The sequence below is a fragment of the Cydia pomonella genome, chromosome 2 (genome assembly GCF_033807575.1).
Source record: "Cydia pomonella isolate Wapato2018A chromosome 2, ilCydPomo1, whole genome shotgun sequence".
NCBI lineage: Eukaryota > Metazoa > Arthropoda > Insecta > Lepidoptera > Tortricidae > Cydia > Cydia pomonella.
The window spans coordinates 19,370,068-19,388,536 of record NC_084704.1 but is presented as its reverse complement, the minus strand read 5'-3'; the positions used below and the strand labels follow the sequence as shown (position 1 = coordinate 19,388,536).

The 18,469-nt window shown below is 36.7% G+C and overlaps 2 protein-coding genes across 5 annotated transcripts in view; both read left to right on the top strand.

Moving 5' to 3' along the window:
* Window positions 1–16,677, top strand: part of LOC133534602 (spondin-2-like) — a 29,169-nt gene extending 12,492 nt beyond the window's left edge. For 2 of the 4 annotated variants that reach the window (XM_061873782.1, XM_061873784.1), the window contains 9 exons: window positions 699–913; window positions 3,606–3,788; window positions 4,043–4,252; window positions 5,029–5,286; window positions 5,540–5,768; window positions 6,927–6,972; window positions 11,523–11,694; window positions 15,397–15,484; window positions 16,536–16,677. In XM_061873782.1, coding sequence (XP_061729766.1) covers window positions 699–913; window positions 3,606–3,788; window positions 4,043–4,252; window positions 5,029–5,286; window positions 5,540–5,768; window positions 6,927–6,972; window positions 11,523–11,694; window positions 15,397–15,484; window positions 16,536–16,591 — 1,457 coding nt within the window. In that variant the 3' untranslated portion in view covers window positions 16,592–16,677. Of the gene's footprint in view, window positions 1–698; window positions 914–3,605; window positions 3,789–4,042; window positions 4,253–5,028; window positions 5,287–5,539; window positions 5,769–6,926; window positions 6,973–11,522; window positions 11,695–15,396; window positions 15,485–16,535 lie in introns of those variants that run through there. The other 2 variants (XM_061873783.1, XM_061873785.1) reach the window with 2 other exon arrangements.
* The window catches only part of LOC133534609 (uncharacterized), a 201,521-nt gene that overhangs the window by 62,403 nt on the left and 120,649 nt on the right, over window positions 1–18,469 (top strand). The window lies entirely within an intron of this gene.

Genomic DNA, 18,469 nt, shown 5'->3' with positions numbered 1-18,469 from the left:
ACAAGCTGAACAAATTTAAATAGTTAAACCGACCATCCGACACAAATTTACTAAGGTAACGCCGAAAATGTGCGAAAATATGCTGAAAATTGCGATAATAAGGGCTCACATTTCCCTGATGTTAGTGGTGGAACTGGTGGACATATGTCAGACATTATGTTCCGCATGTATATACCAACCCAGAAAAATATATTTTTTAACTATACTTGATAATTTTTAAACTTAATATTATAGTTAAATTTTAAAAACAATATCCCATTTTTCATTATTTTTATTCTTATTTGCCCATCATGTAGCTACATCAAGCTATGTACAAATATTTTCCATATTGTCAATATCAAGAGAGGAAAATGGGACCTACGTTTGTCTGGAGAAGTAGTCGTGCCCCATCCTAAGATCCACCTTCACCACCTTGGCGTTCGTTGAATCCGTAATGAATGAACACAATACCATGTACCTATTATCTTTACGGTTAAGCCCGCTGGGCGCGCACTGATAAATCACCTAAAGGGCATGGGACTTTATTTTTCAAGGGTTGTTTGCGAATATAGCATAATCATTATGCATTAATATAATATGGCTGACTTTAAAAGATTTTTACGCATTATATACTAATTATTTAAAAATGTTAAAATATACTAAATAATAAATAATTATAAGTTGGTTCATATAAGCTAATACTTTAATTTATGTTTTAGTTATCCTTAAATCCAATGACGGTAAAGCCAAATTCATAGGTTTTACTATTTGGTTGACGGGGCACAGTGCAGAAAATCCTGAGAACAGAAGAAAACCGAAGATTTTTCTGGCTGGTCAGTTATTACCGGATGATCCGCTGACGAAATTTGGAGACCGAGAATGTCCCAATAACACAGTAATTCAAACGAATTTGGTACCTAAGAATATCGTGCAGGTAATTTAATGTCAAGTATGAAATTTATACCGTTCTCTAGTGTTGAAGGAAGGTACTATCTAGTATCTATAATAAAGCGGATATTATTTTGTATAATGAAGCGGGTATTTAGTAGTGCTCCCGATACACGTGTTACACGCTGGCACGGGTAACCGTGTTCTTAAGCCCGGCGGTACTAAGATCCCGAACTACACGAATCTGCCCGGATTCAGAAACGTTTAGGCCGGCGCCCCACTGCTGCGCACGCTACATCCACGGCCCACGTTTTAATACAAACCGTGGGCAAGCCCACGAAATTTTGTATAGGAACGTGGGTCGTGTACATAGCGTGCGCTGCAGTGGGGCGCCGGCCTTACACGCGTACCCGCGTACACGGATACACGGATACACGAAATAACGGATCTTATTTACCCGCGGGTTCGACCCTTCATTTTCGTGTAGCAGAGATTTGTGTTATGAAGAGATACGATTGAATATAAGAGAGATTAGTAACATTCGATGACTTTGCAATTTTACCGGATTGATTGGTAATATCAATAATAAGTAGGTACGTAGACTTTGTTTCAATAATTCGTATGTTTTGCTTTACTCTAAATGAGATTAATATTAACAATATCTTAGCAACCGCTGACTTACTTGATATCAATTTCTTCATGGACGTAGTTTTTTTGATAACGAAAGTAAATTATATTATTTGTTGTATTGCAATCATGCTCATTATACAATTTGAGGATGGTATTTACATGACACCCTATTAGGGCTTTCAACATTTCTTAAGTCTAAGTAGGTAGCACTAGGTACATGCATTTTATAACAATGAAATCTAAATTTATAAATTTATATTTTACCGACCTAAATAATTATGTAACTAAGACAAAAATATATAGATAGTTATGCTTATTGAAACTACTACGAACGGGGTACTAACAAAATGGGATTGAGTATTTTAAATGGCCATATCCTATGCAAAACAAAATACATGACACGGATAATAAGCAAAGTGCAGGTGTCTCATTCAAAAGAACGTGTTGTTTTTACAACATGCATTGGCGCTTTTGGTCTTATCTCTTTTTGATAAGCTCAACACATCTGCAAAAGAATGCAACAAATAACCCTTCAGGTAGGATTATTCCATTGTTTTGTTGCCGCGCGGCACTAAAAAACATTTTACTAATGACAGAGACAGCAAACAATGAATAATATGTATGCTTAATATTTATAAAGTATCTCATAGAACTTTAGTTAGACTCCAGTTCGCCACTTGGTCAGTTGGATAACTACTAGACTTTCTACGTTAAGGGTACCGTTTTGTTGTTTTATTAATAGTTTTTGTTTTGTTGTTTCTTTTCAATTGTAGTTTACTGTTAATTTGTCGTTATAAACTTTATTGTTAAAAAATGAAAAGCGTATAACTTGCAAAGTGGTGTTTCTATCGATGTGTAAACATCAATGAGATCCCCGTTCCGTTCAACTTATATGGACTCCATTTTATTTTAACGTCCGATAATAAACATAAATATAATAACATAATTTATTACCTCAAGATGTTTGTAATCGTAGCTAGCAATCTCAGTAAGTCTAACAAGGCTCAGGTAGAAGTGGTAGAACGCGTCGTATAAATAACAAAAAGAGCAACGCACGAGCGGTATGGTCTTATTCTACGACAATAAACAACTAACTAAAGATACTATTCCAAGATAATAACAATAATGTAGTGGTATCTTTTCAAAATTTCAAAATATGTACAAAAAATTAAATTGGTATAACACAACACAGTATAAATCACATTGAAAATCCGATAAAACTGTTAAACAATCGGAGCTCAACTACACGGCAAGGACGGGCTAGACCCGCGTGTATTTAAGGTCCGTTTCGCCGTGTACATGGGTACACGGATACGCGGATACATGGATCTTAATTACACGTGAACCCGACTACATGTGTACACGTGTACACGAAACCCGGACACGACCGCGAGCCCTAGTATTTAGGGTTGTCAAGGGTCGACAACGCTAAAGTGGCTCCTGTGATGTCTATGTCGATGACCGCTACCCATCAAGCGGCTCGTTTGCTCGTTTACTATCACACAAAAAATGGGGTAGGAGCGAAAAACACAACCAAATACATACGTACCAACTTTCAACACGTAGGTATTCCTAAAGTAATAACGAGTATTAATAGGTATTTCGACACTGGTCGAGCTTACCCCAAACTAAGCAAAGCTTGTAATTTTGGTACCTACTAAATACTTATACATGTAAATAGAAAACACCCATAGTTAGTTAGTTAGTTATGCCCACCCACCCATAACTCAGATACGAAATATATGCAAATATTTATTCATACTCGTTACACAAACAATTACCATTTACCGGGACTAGACTAGAACTAAGGACCTCCAACTTATACGCAATAAAGTCACTTCGACCAGGCTACGGAGGCCGTTGGCAATCGGAATCGATGGTTATAGGTAAGTTAGTCTGATTCTGCGGGTCCCCGCTCTATAAATAGATTTCCATAATAAAGCACTCCTACAACTTTGATCCAAATTACCTTGGCTTGCCTTAGAGTTTATCAGGTTAGTGTTTATCGGTTGCCTGCCTTTGACTTCCTTTTCGCTAATGTATCTACTTATTCACTTAAACGTAATGTTACATGTGTATGTGTTGATGTCTTATATCATTTTACCGAGGCCAAATGGAAAGCTCCGCCCAAAGGCCAAGACTGCGTGACCATCCACGCAATGGTGGCGATCAGAAACGACATGTACTACAGCGGCCTGACGCGACGCGTGTGCGAGGACGTGCGCAAACTTGAAGACATGCCGCCGGACGAAAGCCCTAATTGCTCTGTGTGTGAAGACGCCAGGTATAAGGTGCGTATTTCCATCTGAAAATTCGTCATTTCCCGTATCAACTATATATCTGCAGTTCAACTCTTGATAAACCTATAAAAAGTCTGAAGACAATTATCTAATTACGGAATGTGGATTTGGAAACAAATTGTCGAAAAGCATCTAGGTACTTGACTTTATAAAATGCCTGCCTACACAACATTTTATAATTACTTATGTTAAGGAGAGAACCCTCCTTCCGCAACAATTATCAGATTAATTCTTTTCTTTCACAGATGACATTCGAAGGCCTATGGTCTTATAATACCCACCGCCCCTTGTACCCCATGTCCAACACGAGTACGCCTTCATTCAGTGATATAGTGGGGGCATCACATAACAAAAACTTTAAAATCTTTATCAGCAACAAAGACGCGTCCGAGGGAGTTAAAACACTTGCTGAACAGGGGAATACTACAGTACTGGAGTTAGATATGCAGGAAAAGGTACTGAAGGTTAACTATTGAGTATGGGTTGGGTAACTTGGGCACTGGTAAGGTAAGGCAAATGGAACTGGGCCATGTCTGCTGCATGCATCCCGATGCCGCAAGCAGGGCGTAGACGATTAGAGCATTAGAGCCAATACGAAGATGGCGGGACGACTTATACAACTTCACTGGTCAGAAAAAGCACTAAATCGTAAATTACGTAAATACTTTTCGGACGTACACCAACGGTTTTAAATGGGTACAATATTTCAAATATATATATATTATATATGTTTGTATGTATGTATATATTATATATGTTTGTATTTATTATAATACTATGTATTTATGCATGTTAGTTTATAATAGTAGTGTTTAGATAGTGACTTTTATCTCTCTGTACTGATTTTCTTTTCCGCACCAATTGTAAGTTTCTGTTTGGGCCAATGGTTGACTGGTAGAGAATGCCTTAAGGCATTAAGTTCGTCATTTGTACTTCTTTTAGTATTGTGCAATAAAGGTTAAATAAATAAATAAATCGGGAGTTGTCGAGATTACAGGGAGATAATAAGCTTAATAGGTAACAAATAGGCTAGCAAAAAAAAACTTTTAGAGCATGACTTGTGTGTAAAAATCTACGATGTTAGGACTTACCCCAAATGAAGCGGGATGTGTTTGATTACTTATATTTAGAAACTCAGCTAAGTATTTGGAGATTTAACAAAATATTTTGCATTATTTTAATTGGTTCCTTATCTAACTTCAGACCACACATTTAATTAATACCTTTTCAGATTGGCAACAGTGTTCGAAGCATAATCAAGGCAACTAGGCCCCGCACTACAAATGCGGCCACCTCTGCGATTTTCCGTGTGAACCAGAAATACCACCTAGTGTCGGTAGTGACAGCAATCCTGCCTTCGCCAGACTGGTTCTTAGGGGCATCCAACCTAGAACTATGTAACGCGAGAAATCCAAATACGTGGACACCAAATATAACTTATAATCTCTACCCATTGGATGCGGGAACCGACAAGGGATCGGACTTTAATGTAAGTCTTACTTTAACGCTAAAATGCTAAAAGACCCTAATGCTAAGACATCTATTGGTAATTTCCTAAGGTCCCTAACCTTAGGTAATTAGGTAAAAAAATGATCCAGGATTTTTAGTTTTCTGATGCAGTTTAATTCAATTATTGTTTTAATTATGCCTTGCGTTTACTTCTTAGAATGTATTCTAGCTGTACGAAAACATTCAGCTATATAGGTATTACAATTAAAATGGTATTCTATGTAAATTTACAGTCAGCGAACGACAACCTCATGCCTCCTCAGGCGATAGGCAATGTAAAATTCCAGAATGCTCCCAAAGAAACCAAGCCATTCGCGAAGCTCCACTTCGAGCTAATAAGAACATTCAAACTTACTCCGGACTGCTTGAAAAATAATACTGAGACCTCCGGTGAGGATGAAAGCGAAGGCAATAACGACAACACCGGAGAAGAAGAAGAAGAAGAAGGAGATAAAGAAGAAGGTAAGATGCGTAGTCTATTACTGGTCAACAGATTACAGGCGTAAGAATCCGGGTCCTTAGCCAAAATGCTAATCGGGCAATCGCTCGCTCTGTAGCGAACGATACGCTTATGTCTCTCTGTCGCACTAATAAGGAATGGAAGAGTGATAGAGAGAGTTTACTGTTTCTTTCGTTACGGCGCATACGATTGGTACCTATCTTAGTTAGACCCTCTGAGCGGTCAATTGGGTTAAAATCACCTTTGTCTCAGGGTGCTTAGACAAGATGCCATTCGCTAACGCTCCGCAGCGTAGCATATTCATATCTCTCTATCGCTCTTCCATATTAGTACGATAGAGACCGCTGCGTTTCGTTCCTCACAGAGCGTAAACAATTGGCATCTTGGCTACATACCCAGCTCAAATCAGCCTACGTTCACATAGCCCCGTCTGGTTAGCTGATATTATTAAGGGGCTGTCCCAGGGATCGGAACCGGTTTTTTGCAAAAACATCGAAATAACCATATATTTCGGTTTATTTTATACTCAAAATGTAGAACTCAGTTGTGTTTTTAGATAACGACTTTGTATTATTATATTGCCCGTTTAGGAATGAAATAATTAACAAAGAACGAAAAAATACCGTTTTCGTTCCCATACAAAAATACCGGTTTCCGATCCCTGGGCTGTCCACACCCAATGTCCTTGAAATTGATGTTACTTAAACAGTTTTTTGTGAAAGACTATTTGTTTTAGTAAAGTAAGAAAAATAAATGTTAATATTCATAATATTTCAAAGACCGTGGTCGTAATCGATACATGATTGAACGGAATCGGCTCGATAGAAAATTATTGCAAAGATTGGTCTTAAAATCACAATTAAACAGTTCTATGTCTTTATTGTTTTGACTTATGGGTCTGCAATTAAAATCACAATTTCAAAACATTTATATCTAAACCGCTAACGAGTAACATATTACACTAATAATCCACTTTTTTTATTTAAATAATTTTCTTATTATTCCCTTGCCCAGGCCCAGTAACATGCGACAGTGCTATCTCATTTACTTCGATACAAATAGACAGTGTGCGCGCTTTAGGTATTGAAAGCCTCTTAAGTTATTAAAATAATATGCTTACCTACTTCAAAAAATCATAAGTTTTAACAACTTTGTTCCAGAAGAAGATAAAGAATCAAGTGTAAAAACAACTGTCCCCAGCACCAGGTGAGACCAATCATTATCATCAAATTATTAACAACTAGTCGTTGCCCGCAACTTCGTTTGCAGGATTTCTATTTTGCTTCTTGTAATTCTTAGAACAACGTGCAGAAAAAAATGCTGTTGGGTTAATAATTTGACCTCTGACAAAAATCACAGTATCTTTCTACGAAGTTTCAAATCCCCCAAATTCCTAACCACACTCAATGAAATGCTAACTTTCAACATCCTCTCAATAGGCCAATCAACTTAGATTTTTTTCGAAGAATTAATTCCCAACAACCTAGAAATCGTTTTACTGCCTTCCTTTGGTCCTAAATGGGTGTAATTCGAGTGTGCTTCATCCCAGAAGGTGTGCATAAATTTATGCATTTAGGGTGATAAACTCTGATCGCATAACAACTTTTGTCATATTTTTAATTGTCATAATCATAACACTTTATGCATAAAATTATAAGTCATAAAAATGTTTCCTCAGAATTATTCCTGCGCATAACTGGGTTTTTGTCATAAATGAGTTGTCATAATTTTTAAAGTCATACATTTAATTCGCATAAAATTTTAGGTTAGGTTCGTTAGGTATGCACAAAAAATATATGACAACTGCCATTTATGTCATCAAATATTAAGGCTAAAAATGTATGACACAATATAATATGACTTTTCATATGTATGCGCAATGATTGTTACCTAGGGATATTACAGACTTACACAACTGCCCAAAAGAGGATGGAAATGTTTTTAGTTTTCATGTTGTATGATGTATGTGTACTAATTTTACAAATGACGTCCATTTTGGAAATAAAGATGGCGGACGTCACTTTTTTGAAAAAGTCGTCATGGGTGTTGTTTTCTGGGTTTTTAGGGGTGTAGATTTCAAAAATGGCATCTATTTTGAAAATAAATATGGCGGACGCTACTTTTTGAAATGGGTGTCGATGTGTGTAGCAGTGATATCCACCACCTTTAATTCTAAAATGGTCTCTATTTTTGAAATCTGCACCACCAAGAACCGCCAAAATGGACGTCATTTTTGTAATTGGAACCCCGAGGAACCTCGGAGATGACACCCATATCGATTTTTAAGAAAAATTAATGTCCGCCATCTTGGATTTCAAAATAGACGTCATTTTCGTAATCAGAATCCCGAGGAACCTCGGATATGACACTCATATCGACTTTTAACAATAAATAATTTCCGCCATCTTGGATTTCAAAATGAACGTCATTTTCGTAATCGGAACTCCGAGGAACCTCGGAGATGACACCCATATCGATTTTTAAGAAAAATTAATGTCCGCCATCTTGGATTTCAAAATGAACGTCATTTTCGTAATCGGAACCCCGAGGAACCTCGGAGATGACACCGATATCGATTTTTAAGAAAAATTAATGTCTGCCATCTTGGATTTCAAAATGGATGTCATTTTTGTCATCGGAACCCCGAGGAACCTTGGAGATGATACCCATATCGATTTTTAAGAAAAAATAATGTCCGCCATCTTGGATTGCAAAATGGACGTCATTTTCGTAATCGGAACCTCGAAGAACCTCGGAGATGACACCCATACCGATTTTTAAGAAAAATGAATGTCCGCCAAAAAAAAAAAAAAGATCTATGTGTGAAGAGGGTTCCATAATGGATGTCATTTTCGTAATCGGCACCCTGAGGACTTTCAAAAATAATGAAAACATCAAATACTACATGATACACATCATACACAGTGGCGGATTTACAAATTTTCAAGGTATAGGCTGAATAGTTTTTGCCGCCCTTGCCTTAACAATTGTCATATCATACATTATTTTTACAATGCAACAATTTCGTTGAAATTGCACGTAAAATAATTTTCCAATCAAATTTTCTGAAGCTGTGAAGAAGTGCATGTGAAACACGTAATAAATAGTCGATACATTAGATTGAAATCGGTAAAATTATTCACTAAATTATTCATTATATTCGAATAAAAATCGAAAAATTATATACAAACCATCCAGTTCGTAGCCTCCAACCAGTAGTAAGACTGGCATGTATGGGTTGTTAGTGGGAAGAGGGGCATATTTTTTACAATTGCGCTCTTTTCACTCATAAGAAGTGTGGGCAAAGGGCGCAGCGCAGAGGCGAGAGGCCGATTACTGCTTGAGGGGCGGCGAACTAGCTGTTTTACTCTAGAATATGGAAGTTTGCTACTCTCGGAATGTGCAATGACAAGTGAGAGAGAAAAGTCATCGACAAAATTTGTTGCAGACTCCTATCTGTAAGACATCAGAACGCCGTCATAGAAAAATCTTTTTGATTTCTGAGGTAAAAAAAAAAATCGGTCCCCAAATTTGCCGCCCCCAAAATCTGCCGCCCTAGGCTCGAGCCTACTCAGCCTGCTGGTAAATCCGCCACTGATGATACATATACAAACAGAAGCAAGAAGCAATTTCTTGCTTTTTAAAGACTTAAACTACTCATAATTTCTTAAAATAAGTTATAAAACATGTCCGCCATTTTGAATTTAAAAATTGATATCATAATTATGATATATTTTTGTTTACACTGAGACAAATAATTAGCACATGTCGTATGCAATATTTTAATTGTGTGTTTTTTATATATTTTTATATTACGTCGGTGGCAAACAAACATACGGCCTGCCTGATGGTAAGCAGTATCCGTAGCCTATGTACGCCTGCAACTCCAGAGGAGTTACATGCGCGTTGCCGACCCTAACACCCTCCCACCCCTTGTTGAGCTCTGGCAACCTTACTCACCGGCAGGAACACAACACTATGAGTAGGGTCTAGTGTTATTTGGCTGCGATTTTCTGTAAGGTGGAGGTACTTCCCCAGTTGGGCTCTGCTCTAGATCTGGAATGACATCCGCTGTGCTGTGCCCTACCACACAGAGCGAGATGACATTCACAATGCCCATACCTCTCTTATAATGCCTGTGCTCAAAGTGTGATTGCGAACTACCTGCAATAACTATACATAATTAGGCATTAAAACACTCGTGTGATCTTTTTAAGAAACTCACTTCGTTCGTTTCCTAAGCCCACACTCGTGTATTTTAATGCCTTTTATTATGTAGCAGTAACATAAACTACTAATATATGTTGAAAGTAAGTACAGGCGGCTAACACAATGGTAACAAAAGACAAAAGTTTTGAAAATGTAATTTTCATCATCGTCACTTGGCTGTACATTTGAGGGCCTATCGCGAACCACGTTCGACGTGTTACCTCTGTGTCGCACTTGTAAATTCGTACGTGAGTATGACAGGGAGGCAACACGTCGAACGTGATTCGCGGTAAGCCCTCTGATGCCACCTCCATTAGTCTTTTGTACGCCGGTATAGCCTTCGACTCAATGTATAATCTACACTTTTTATGGAAACGTAGTTCCTCCTTCCCGTAGAAATATTTAACTTTCCCATCACCAAGAAAGATTATTTACTCACAGTTATTAGCTGCTCAATTCCTCGTTTTTTCTCTGTTACTAAGTCAGTACAGTACACATATCAAACATTTTTCACTCATCTTGAAGTCATAATAACTTTTATTCTATAATTAAATTCATGTAATGTCCGCATCTAATTTATGTGCACGATAAACAAACAAATGAATGATTTGAAAGAAAAGACAAACAGCGCTTGCGAAGCTGAGCGGGGGGCGGGGCGAGGTATCTATCGCTCACTAGCTCGGCTACGATAGGCTCCCGCGCGCCGAGCCGACATGTTGACGGACCAGCGCGGCGTGGTTATGAATATCGCGCCTTTATAAGTTGATATTTTACTATTACAATGCAAGCTACACACAGATATTTCTTACTTTCCATAAAATGGCTGCATATATTATTTTATAGTAATAGACTTATCTCTACGGACTTTAATTCAATATTAGATCTTACAGGACAAAAAACGCATATTAATTGTAAAGCACATATCCTATTCTTCTAATTTTTTTGCCTTGCCTATTAACTTAAGAATTTAGATATGATAGTGTGGATTTTTCAAACTTTAATTCAATATTGACAAAATAATAAGCTAACTTGAGTTTGACAAAGTAGCACGTTGATTTTTTTTCTAAAAATTTGATAGCATAAAGCCTCATACATATTATAAAAGACGATGCTTAAATTTTGTACTTTAACTCAATATTCAAAATTCATCAATAAAAATACATAAATACCTTATTTATATCTAACGCTCGTTCTAACTTTTCTTCATATATTACAAATATGCTTAAAAATATGTCCCATACCAGATAAACATCACTTTTCACTCTTTAGAATTATCGAAACTTATAGGGCAAAAATCCGGTCCCACTATTGAGCTATTTACGAGCTGGTTAGGTGAAAAAATATTTAATTTATAGGCAGCTGACTCCCCTTGCTACCCCCTGGCGACACCCGGGCCTACCGGGTACACCGGAATTCGCAAATTGCGGGCATCTTTCTCTGCCACTCTGATTACGCCTTAATCGAACTTCTGTGTTCGCGGTAGGCCCTCAGAATCGACGCAGTGTAAATGCGCCATATTACAATGAAAATAAAAATTGACTTTTTAGTGAAACACCGTTAGTAACGGATCCAGAATCATCACCGGAGTGTCCCATGTCAGCTTGGAGCGACTGGGACGAATGCGTTGGTAGCTGTGAAGGTGGCAAGCGCAGAGGGCAGCACAAACGGGAGCGGTACCACTTGGTCAACAACCATCCCGTCGAGTATGGGGACGACGAGGTATATACGCAAGCAATTAATACCTTTTAGAGTTAAAGTCTGTCACGCCATTCCATTTCCGTCCGCCAAGAGTTATCATCCCATAGAACATTTGAATTTCGCGCCTTTTTTTACTGACAATGTTGTTTGACCGGCTATAATTGTTTTATTGCCTTTATTTTTCGCCTACTATAATAATCTCAATGAGGTGTGGAGGTGTAAGAATGAAACTATCTATAGAGACGTATCCCACACGGTTTGAAATTATAATAAGTAGGTATCTCTATGGTTAAGTACATTTCACATGGTCTGATATTATGGATCTGAATTTCAAAGTCATAAGAGATTCAGATTCTTAATATTACACCTCAGGCCATATGAAATGAGATGAGATTCAAAGGGTTTTTCAATATTGTATACTATAGTGTCTCTCTGGCTTTATGTTTATTAATCTAATGTTTTTTTGTACCAATTGAAATCCAAAGATAAATGGTTGCTTATGATATGACGTGTCTGAGTCTTTTGAAGTCTGAGAAAAATATGACATACTTAGTTATCAATTGTTTGGCTATTCCACATTTTTAGGCTTCCGTAGCCAAATGGCAAAAAACGGAACCCTTATAGATTCGCCATGTCCGTCTGTCTGTCCGTTTATGTCACAGCCACTTTTCTCCGAAACAAAAGAGCTATACTGTTCAAACTTGGTAAGTAGATGTATTCTATAAACCGCATTAATATTTTTACACAAAAATAGAAAAAAGAAACAATAAATTTTGGGGGTTTCCCGTACTTAGAACTCAAACTCAAAAAATCTTTTTTCATGAAACCCATACGTGTGAGGTATCTATGGATAGGTCTTGAAAAATGATATTGAGGTTTCTAATATCATATTTTTCTAAACTGAATAGTTTGCGCGAGAGACACTTCCAAAGTGGTAAAATGAGTCCCCCCCCCCCCCCGTAACTTCTAAAATAGAAGAATGATAAACCTAAAAAAAAATATGATGTACATTACCATGCAAACTTCCACCGAAAATTGGTTTGAACGAGATCTAGTAAGTAGTTTTTGTTAATACGTCATAAAATTATAATGCAGTAAGGGTTACTCTCCGCAGACGAAAACAACGTAATTATCAGAGTCGGTTAAATTACAAGAACTATTAATATTACACGAAACTACTGACGTCAGCTGGCGTTTCGACACCGCGCTGCTATCAGACTAGTTCGCAAGATTAATGTTGGAAGGTTTTCAATAGCTCGAATGCAGCCAACCAAGCACTAATCCGATCTTAGCTTTTAATATGGATCGGTAATTTGCATCTCGGAGGTCATGATTCTACGTCGACACATCGTTAGCGCGTTCTATCTCGGAGGTGGCGCCATCTCTTGACAAATTCGTGCACTACAAAAAAAACCCATACGTGTGGGGTATCTATGGATAGGTCTTTAAAAATGATATTTAGGTTTCTAATATCATTTTTTCTAAACTGAATAGTTTGCGCGAGAGACTTCCAAAGTGGTAAAATGTGGGCCCCCTGTAACTTCTAAAATAACGGAATGAAAAATCTAAAAAAAATATAAGATATACATTACCATGCAAACTTCCACCGAAAATTGGTTTGAATGAGATCTAGCAAGTAGTTTTTTTTTTAATACGTCATAAAATAAAAAAATAAAAACTTTTCTTTCATCAAACCCATACGTGTGGGGTATCTATGGATAGTAGGTCTTCAAAAATGATATTTAAGTTTCTAAGATATTTTTTTTTCTAAACTGAATAGTTTGCGCGAGAGACACTTCCAAAGTGGAAAAATGTGTCCCCCCCCCCCCCCCCCCCTCTGTAACTTCTAAAATAACAGAATGAAAATTGTAAAAAAAATATATGATATACATTACCATGCAAACTTCCACCGAAAATTAGTTTGAACGAGATCTAGTAAGTAGTTTTTTTAATACGTCATAAATGGTACGGGACCCTTCATGGGCGAATCCGACTCGCACTTGGCCGCTTTTTTTCATATATATTTATAAAAATTGTTTCAAAACTTAAGCAATACATGTTTGCGCCACAAAGCTACCTTTCGTGTGATTTTGTGACGTCATCATAGCAATGCAGCGTTGACAAAGAAACGTCAAAAGTGAAGTGCAAATTGAATACTTGTTTTTGCTATAGTGACGTCACTCATGAGAACAAAAATAGTTAAAAATAAATATCATGTTTTCATAACAAAATAATATTAAACTCGTATTTCTTATGGTAAAAACTATATAAATAACATACTTTCATAATTTTATTTTGGTAGACGGATCTCCCCTATTTCAAACATCGTGCTGATCCTGCATCAATAGTTGGAGATAGTATTTAAATAAGTAAATAAATAAATATTATAGGACATTATTACACAAATTGACTAAGTCCCACAGTAAGCTCAATAGGCTTGTGTTGAGGGTACTTAGACAACGATAAATATAATATATAAATATTTATAAATATTCAATACATAGAAAACACCCATCCATGACTCAGGAACAAATATCCATGCTCATCACACGAATAAATGCCCTTACCAGGATTTGAACCCGGAGCCATCAGCTTCGTAGGCAGGGTCACTACCCACTAGGCCAAACCGGTCATCCATTTGGATTTAAAGTAAATGTATCAACTCTTACTAAATATTAATGTGGTGAAGCGAAGTGCGAGATGAATTGTTGAGGTTCTGTGAGAGGATGGATGCATGTCCTTCAACAGTTTCATAGCTTAGTGGTTTCATAGCATAGTCAGTGTTATAGCTTAGTGTGGTAACCTGCCTAGAAACTGTCGATGCCTAATTAGTAATTGTACATAATATTATTAGTTAACCTATTTTTGTTTCAGTTTGTTTGTAGTTTTGCAGTGATTTAGTATATACTGTTATGCTGTACAACTATTTTGGAAATAAATAATAATAAATAAATAATAAATAATCAACATGTAAATAAACCCTAAGCACACGCTCGTTAGGACCTTATCAAATAAAAATTATCTTCAAAATGGAATTAATTAGAATAGGTACCTAATACCTGTATCTTTGAGAAATTAACTTAATTTTAGCTCAAGTATGCGCCCTTGAAATTAATGAAGTTTAAAAAAACACGGTGTACAATCGAAGTTTCGTCGAGTCTGTCTCCATTCCTCACTCATATGTAGCAAAATACATATTATATATAAAAGTATTACTAATATAAGTAATATTTCGGCCAATATTGATTCAGCCGACATAATATATAGCGGCACGGCCATGGCACGACACAGGGTGCATGCAGACACGCACGCGAGCGGGTTTGAACTATATTCCCCACTTTAGCCTAAAAGCGGGCTGGCAACTTCACATACACTTACACCTATGATTTTTTTCACGGATGTATGCAGGTTTTCTCACGTTGTTTTCCTTCGCTATCCAATAACATTTTATACGTATTTATTCGTAAGTTCCGAGAAACATTTTTGGTACGAGCCAGGCCAGAGGGAATATTGAAAATAGCATTAAGATCTGCCTCTCTCTCGCAGCCATCGCTCGAATATGCAATATAATAGTAATAGAGAGGCAGATAACGAAAATTCGCGGTTTTCGTGGTAGGCCATCATGTTCCGAACTCGTGACCTCCGCATTGAAAGTCACAGGTCTTTTCCCGTCGTACTAGTATTATTTTATAACATATTATATTGTTTATGTTATTTATTTAGGAATACGAGAAGGTACCAGAAAGCTGTAAAGAAATAGAAGAATACAACTTTGAACTGTGCGAAGAAGACTGTGAAGAAACTTCGACAGGTGAATAAAGTTCTTTTTAATCATTAGAAACATGTTACAAACATTTATAAAGACGGAATGGCGTGTAAGTGAGGAATAAATAAACATAATTAAACACTTTTTTGCAAAAAAAAAATAGGTATTGTACGTTATAAGGCCAATCCAGAGAGGATCTACCGATTGGATCAGAAAAGAAATGGGCGTCAATCTCCAATTTAATTACCAATTCTAGATTTATGGAGATATTTGATCGCTATATATTTTTTAAAAAATGCCCCCAAACGCGAATACTAGCGTCGCAAATTGTTATTCTTGGGCGCACCTCCATTTTATCGGTAATATCGGTCATAATCGGCGGTCAAAATCGGCGAGCCAAATGGGCGTTTGCGTCCACACCACCTCATTTGATCAAACAATTTAATCAGAATGGTGAAAAATTGTTCCCGTCTGGACTGGCTTTTAATTATGAAACTCCGTCTAAATTAACTTTGTAAGTTTGCACCAAACTTACTTAGATGGAATAAAGCGAATATTGTCATAATGTTTCTATTAACGGAGATATAGTAGAAAGTGCAAGGGAATAAAAACCGCCGCGAGTACGGTGTACCTAAATGTATTTGGTAAGAAATTGTCATGGTAAATTACGGAAGGGTAGAAGGAATTAGTCAATATTGAATACTTAATCTAGATTAAAGCCAAATACATCCACACTTTATCAGCACCGATCACATATCAGACCCGATTTCGGGCCCGAGAATGAATATTTTTACGTTTCACCAAATATCAGCACATCGTATACTATATTTGAAATGTAAAAAAATGATACAAATGAAAAAATATCAAACACTGAACATATTTTGCAACAAGAGACAAAGCATTTTTTACATTTCATATATTGTTAACAATGTGCTTAAGCTAGGTACCTTCTATTCAGAGACAACTACTTAGTAGCTAAGAGAGTTGATAAGTATGAAAACTATGTACCTACTACAGTCCGCCGAGACAAATTCAGTAGAAAAAGACGGCTGCTATTATTGATCACCCTGTAATTATATACTTAATAATGTTTCAGCGGAACCCGAAACACAGCAACGACTCGGTCCAGGAAAAAGTTGGTGGTTCAACTAATTGACCTTAATTTGAACCAAATTAAAACAACTTCATGTTCACTGACAGAGATTAATTAAACAAACTAGTGTGTGTCACTATGAGTACCTATGAATGAGTTATAATTTCACCTATTTTAGCGCTTAAGTGCCAATTACAGCCTCACTTTATCAGGCCTGCCCGCGTAGCCAACGTGCATATCGTTCACGCTCCGTGGCGAACGAAACGCAACTGTCATAGGCGCACTAATATGGAAGAGTGATAGAGAGAGAGATGACTACGCTACGCTACGGAGCGTTAACGATTGTAACGTTGGCTACGCGGCCTGTGTGGGGTATCTATGGATAGGTCTTTAAAAATGATATTGAGGTTTTTAATATCATTTTTTTCTAAACTGAATAGTTTGCGCGAGAGACACTTCCAAAGTGGTAAAAAGTGTGCCCCCCCCCCCCCCGTAACTTCTAAAATAACAGAATGAATAATCTAAAAAAAATATATGATATACATTGCCATGCAAACTTCCACCGAAAATTGGTTCGAACGAGATCTAGTAAGTACTTTTTTTTTAATACATCTTAAAGTTAAAAAAAAAAAACATCAAACTCATACGTGTGGGGTATCTATGGATAGGTCTTAAAAAATGATATTTAGGTTCCTAATATCATTTTTTTCTAAACTGAATAGTTTGCGCGAGAGACACTTCCAAAGTGGTAAAATGTGTGTCAAAGTGGTAAAATGTTGAACAAGATCTAGTAAGTAGATTTTTTTTTAATACGTCTTAAATGGTACGGAACCCTTCATGCGCGAGTCCGACTCGCACTTGGCCGCTTTTTTATTTTATTTTGTACGTGTTTCGGTTGCTGCCATTCTTTAATCCACCAATGAAACGGCAGCTGAAGTCCACGAAGCTGCATTACACATAGAACTTTTCGAGTTTTCGCCCGGGTGGCAGTTTGGTCATGGAAATCTGGTCTATAGAAAAAAAAAAACAGTTCAATCGATCCATCAAATGCCACGATGCAACGCAAATCGAATGCAATTATCGTGAAGTCTGTAGAGGCCCTAAAGAATTAACTCTCTGGCATGGCAGCACAATGGCAATGGCAACATATACTGAAAAAAATCTTTACGTTGCATCCAGGCCATTGTAAAAAAAAAAAAAAAAAACTTTACGTCATCTCATCTCGGCCTCTACATTTCGCTTTTATTCCTAATAATTTTGCGATAGTAAAAAACGTTCTCATTAGACAAGAAAATCTTTTACGATTTTAGTATTTTTATATTATGCTAGTAAAAAAGCCGCAACCTGCATCTTACACTAAGTGGATCGGTAAAACTCTGAAAACTGTATTTATTCTGGAAGCACTTGGAATCGCTGTGTCGTACGGAGTATATTTTAAGCTAAATACGGAAAGAGGCAAGTCTATTCTTTTTTTATTTGTAATTTTAAGGTTTTGTTTGAATGTTACAAATCTGGTATTTTATGCTTCGTTCTACTATTAAGAGATTGTTTAGGCGTGTCTCATGAATGAGAAATGTTTATAAGAGAGTCAATTGTCGACATGTGATGTATACCTTTTTATGTGGGTCATTGATTATGTATCTTCGTTCTCCTATATTATTTTTTATTAATATATTTACAGTTTTTAATAATTTGTCAATCTCAACATATATAATTATACTGAGGAGGGTAATGCTAATGACCCACATGATGGTACCTACCACAGTACCACACATGCTTGTAGTCTTTTATTTCATTCGGATCTTGACTATTTGATCATGGATGAGTCAGAACCGAACATACCATTCCATTGGAGATTAAGATCTCTTTTTATCTAATTTTACAATTTGTCCAAAAAAAATAATACATTTGATTGACATTGATATACTCAACACTTA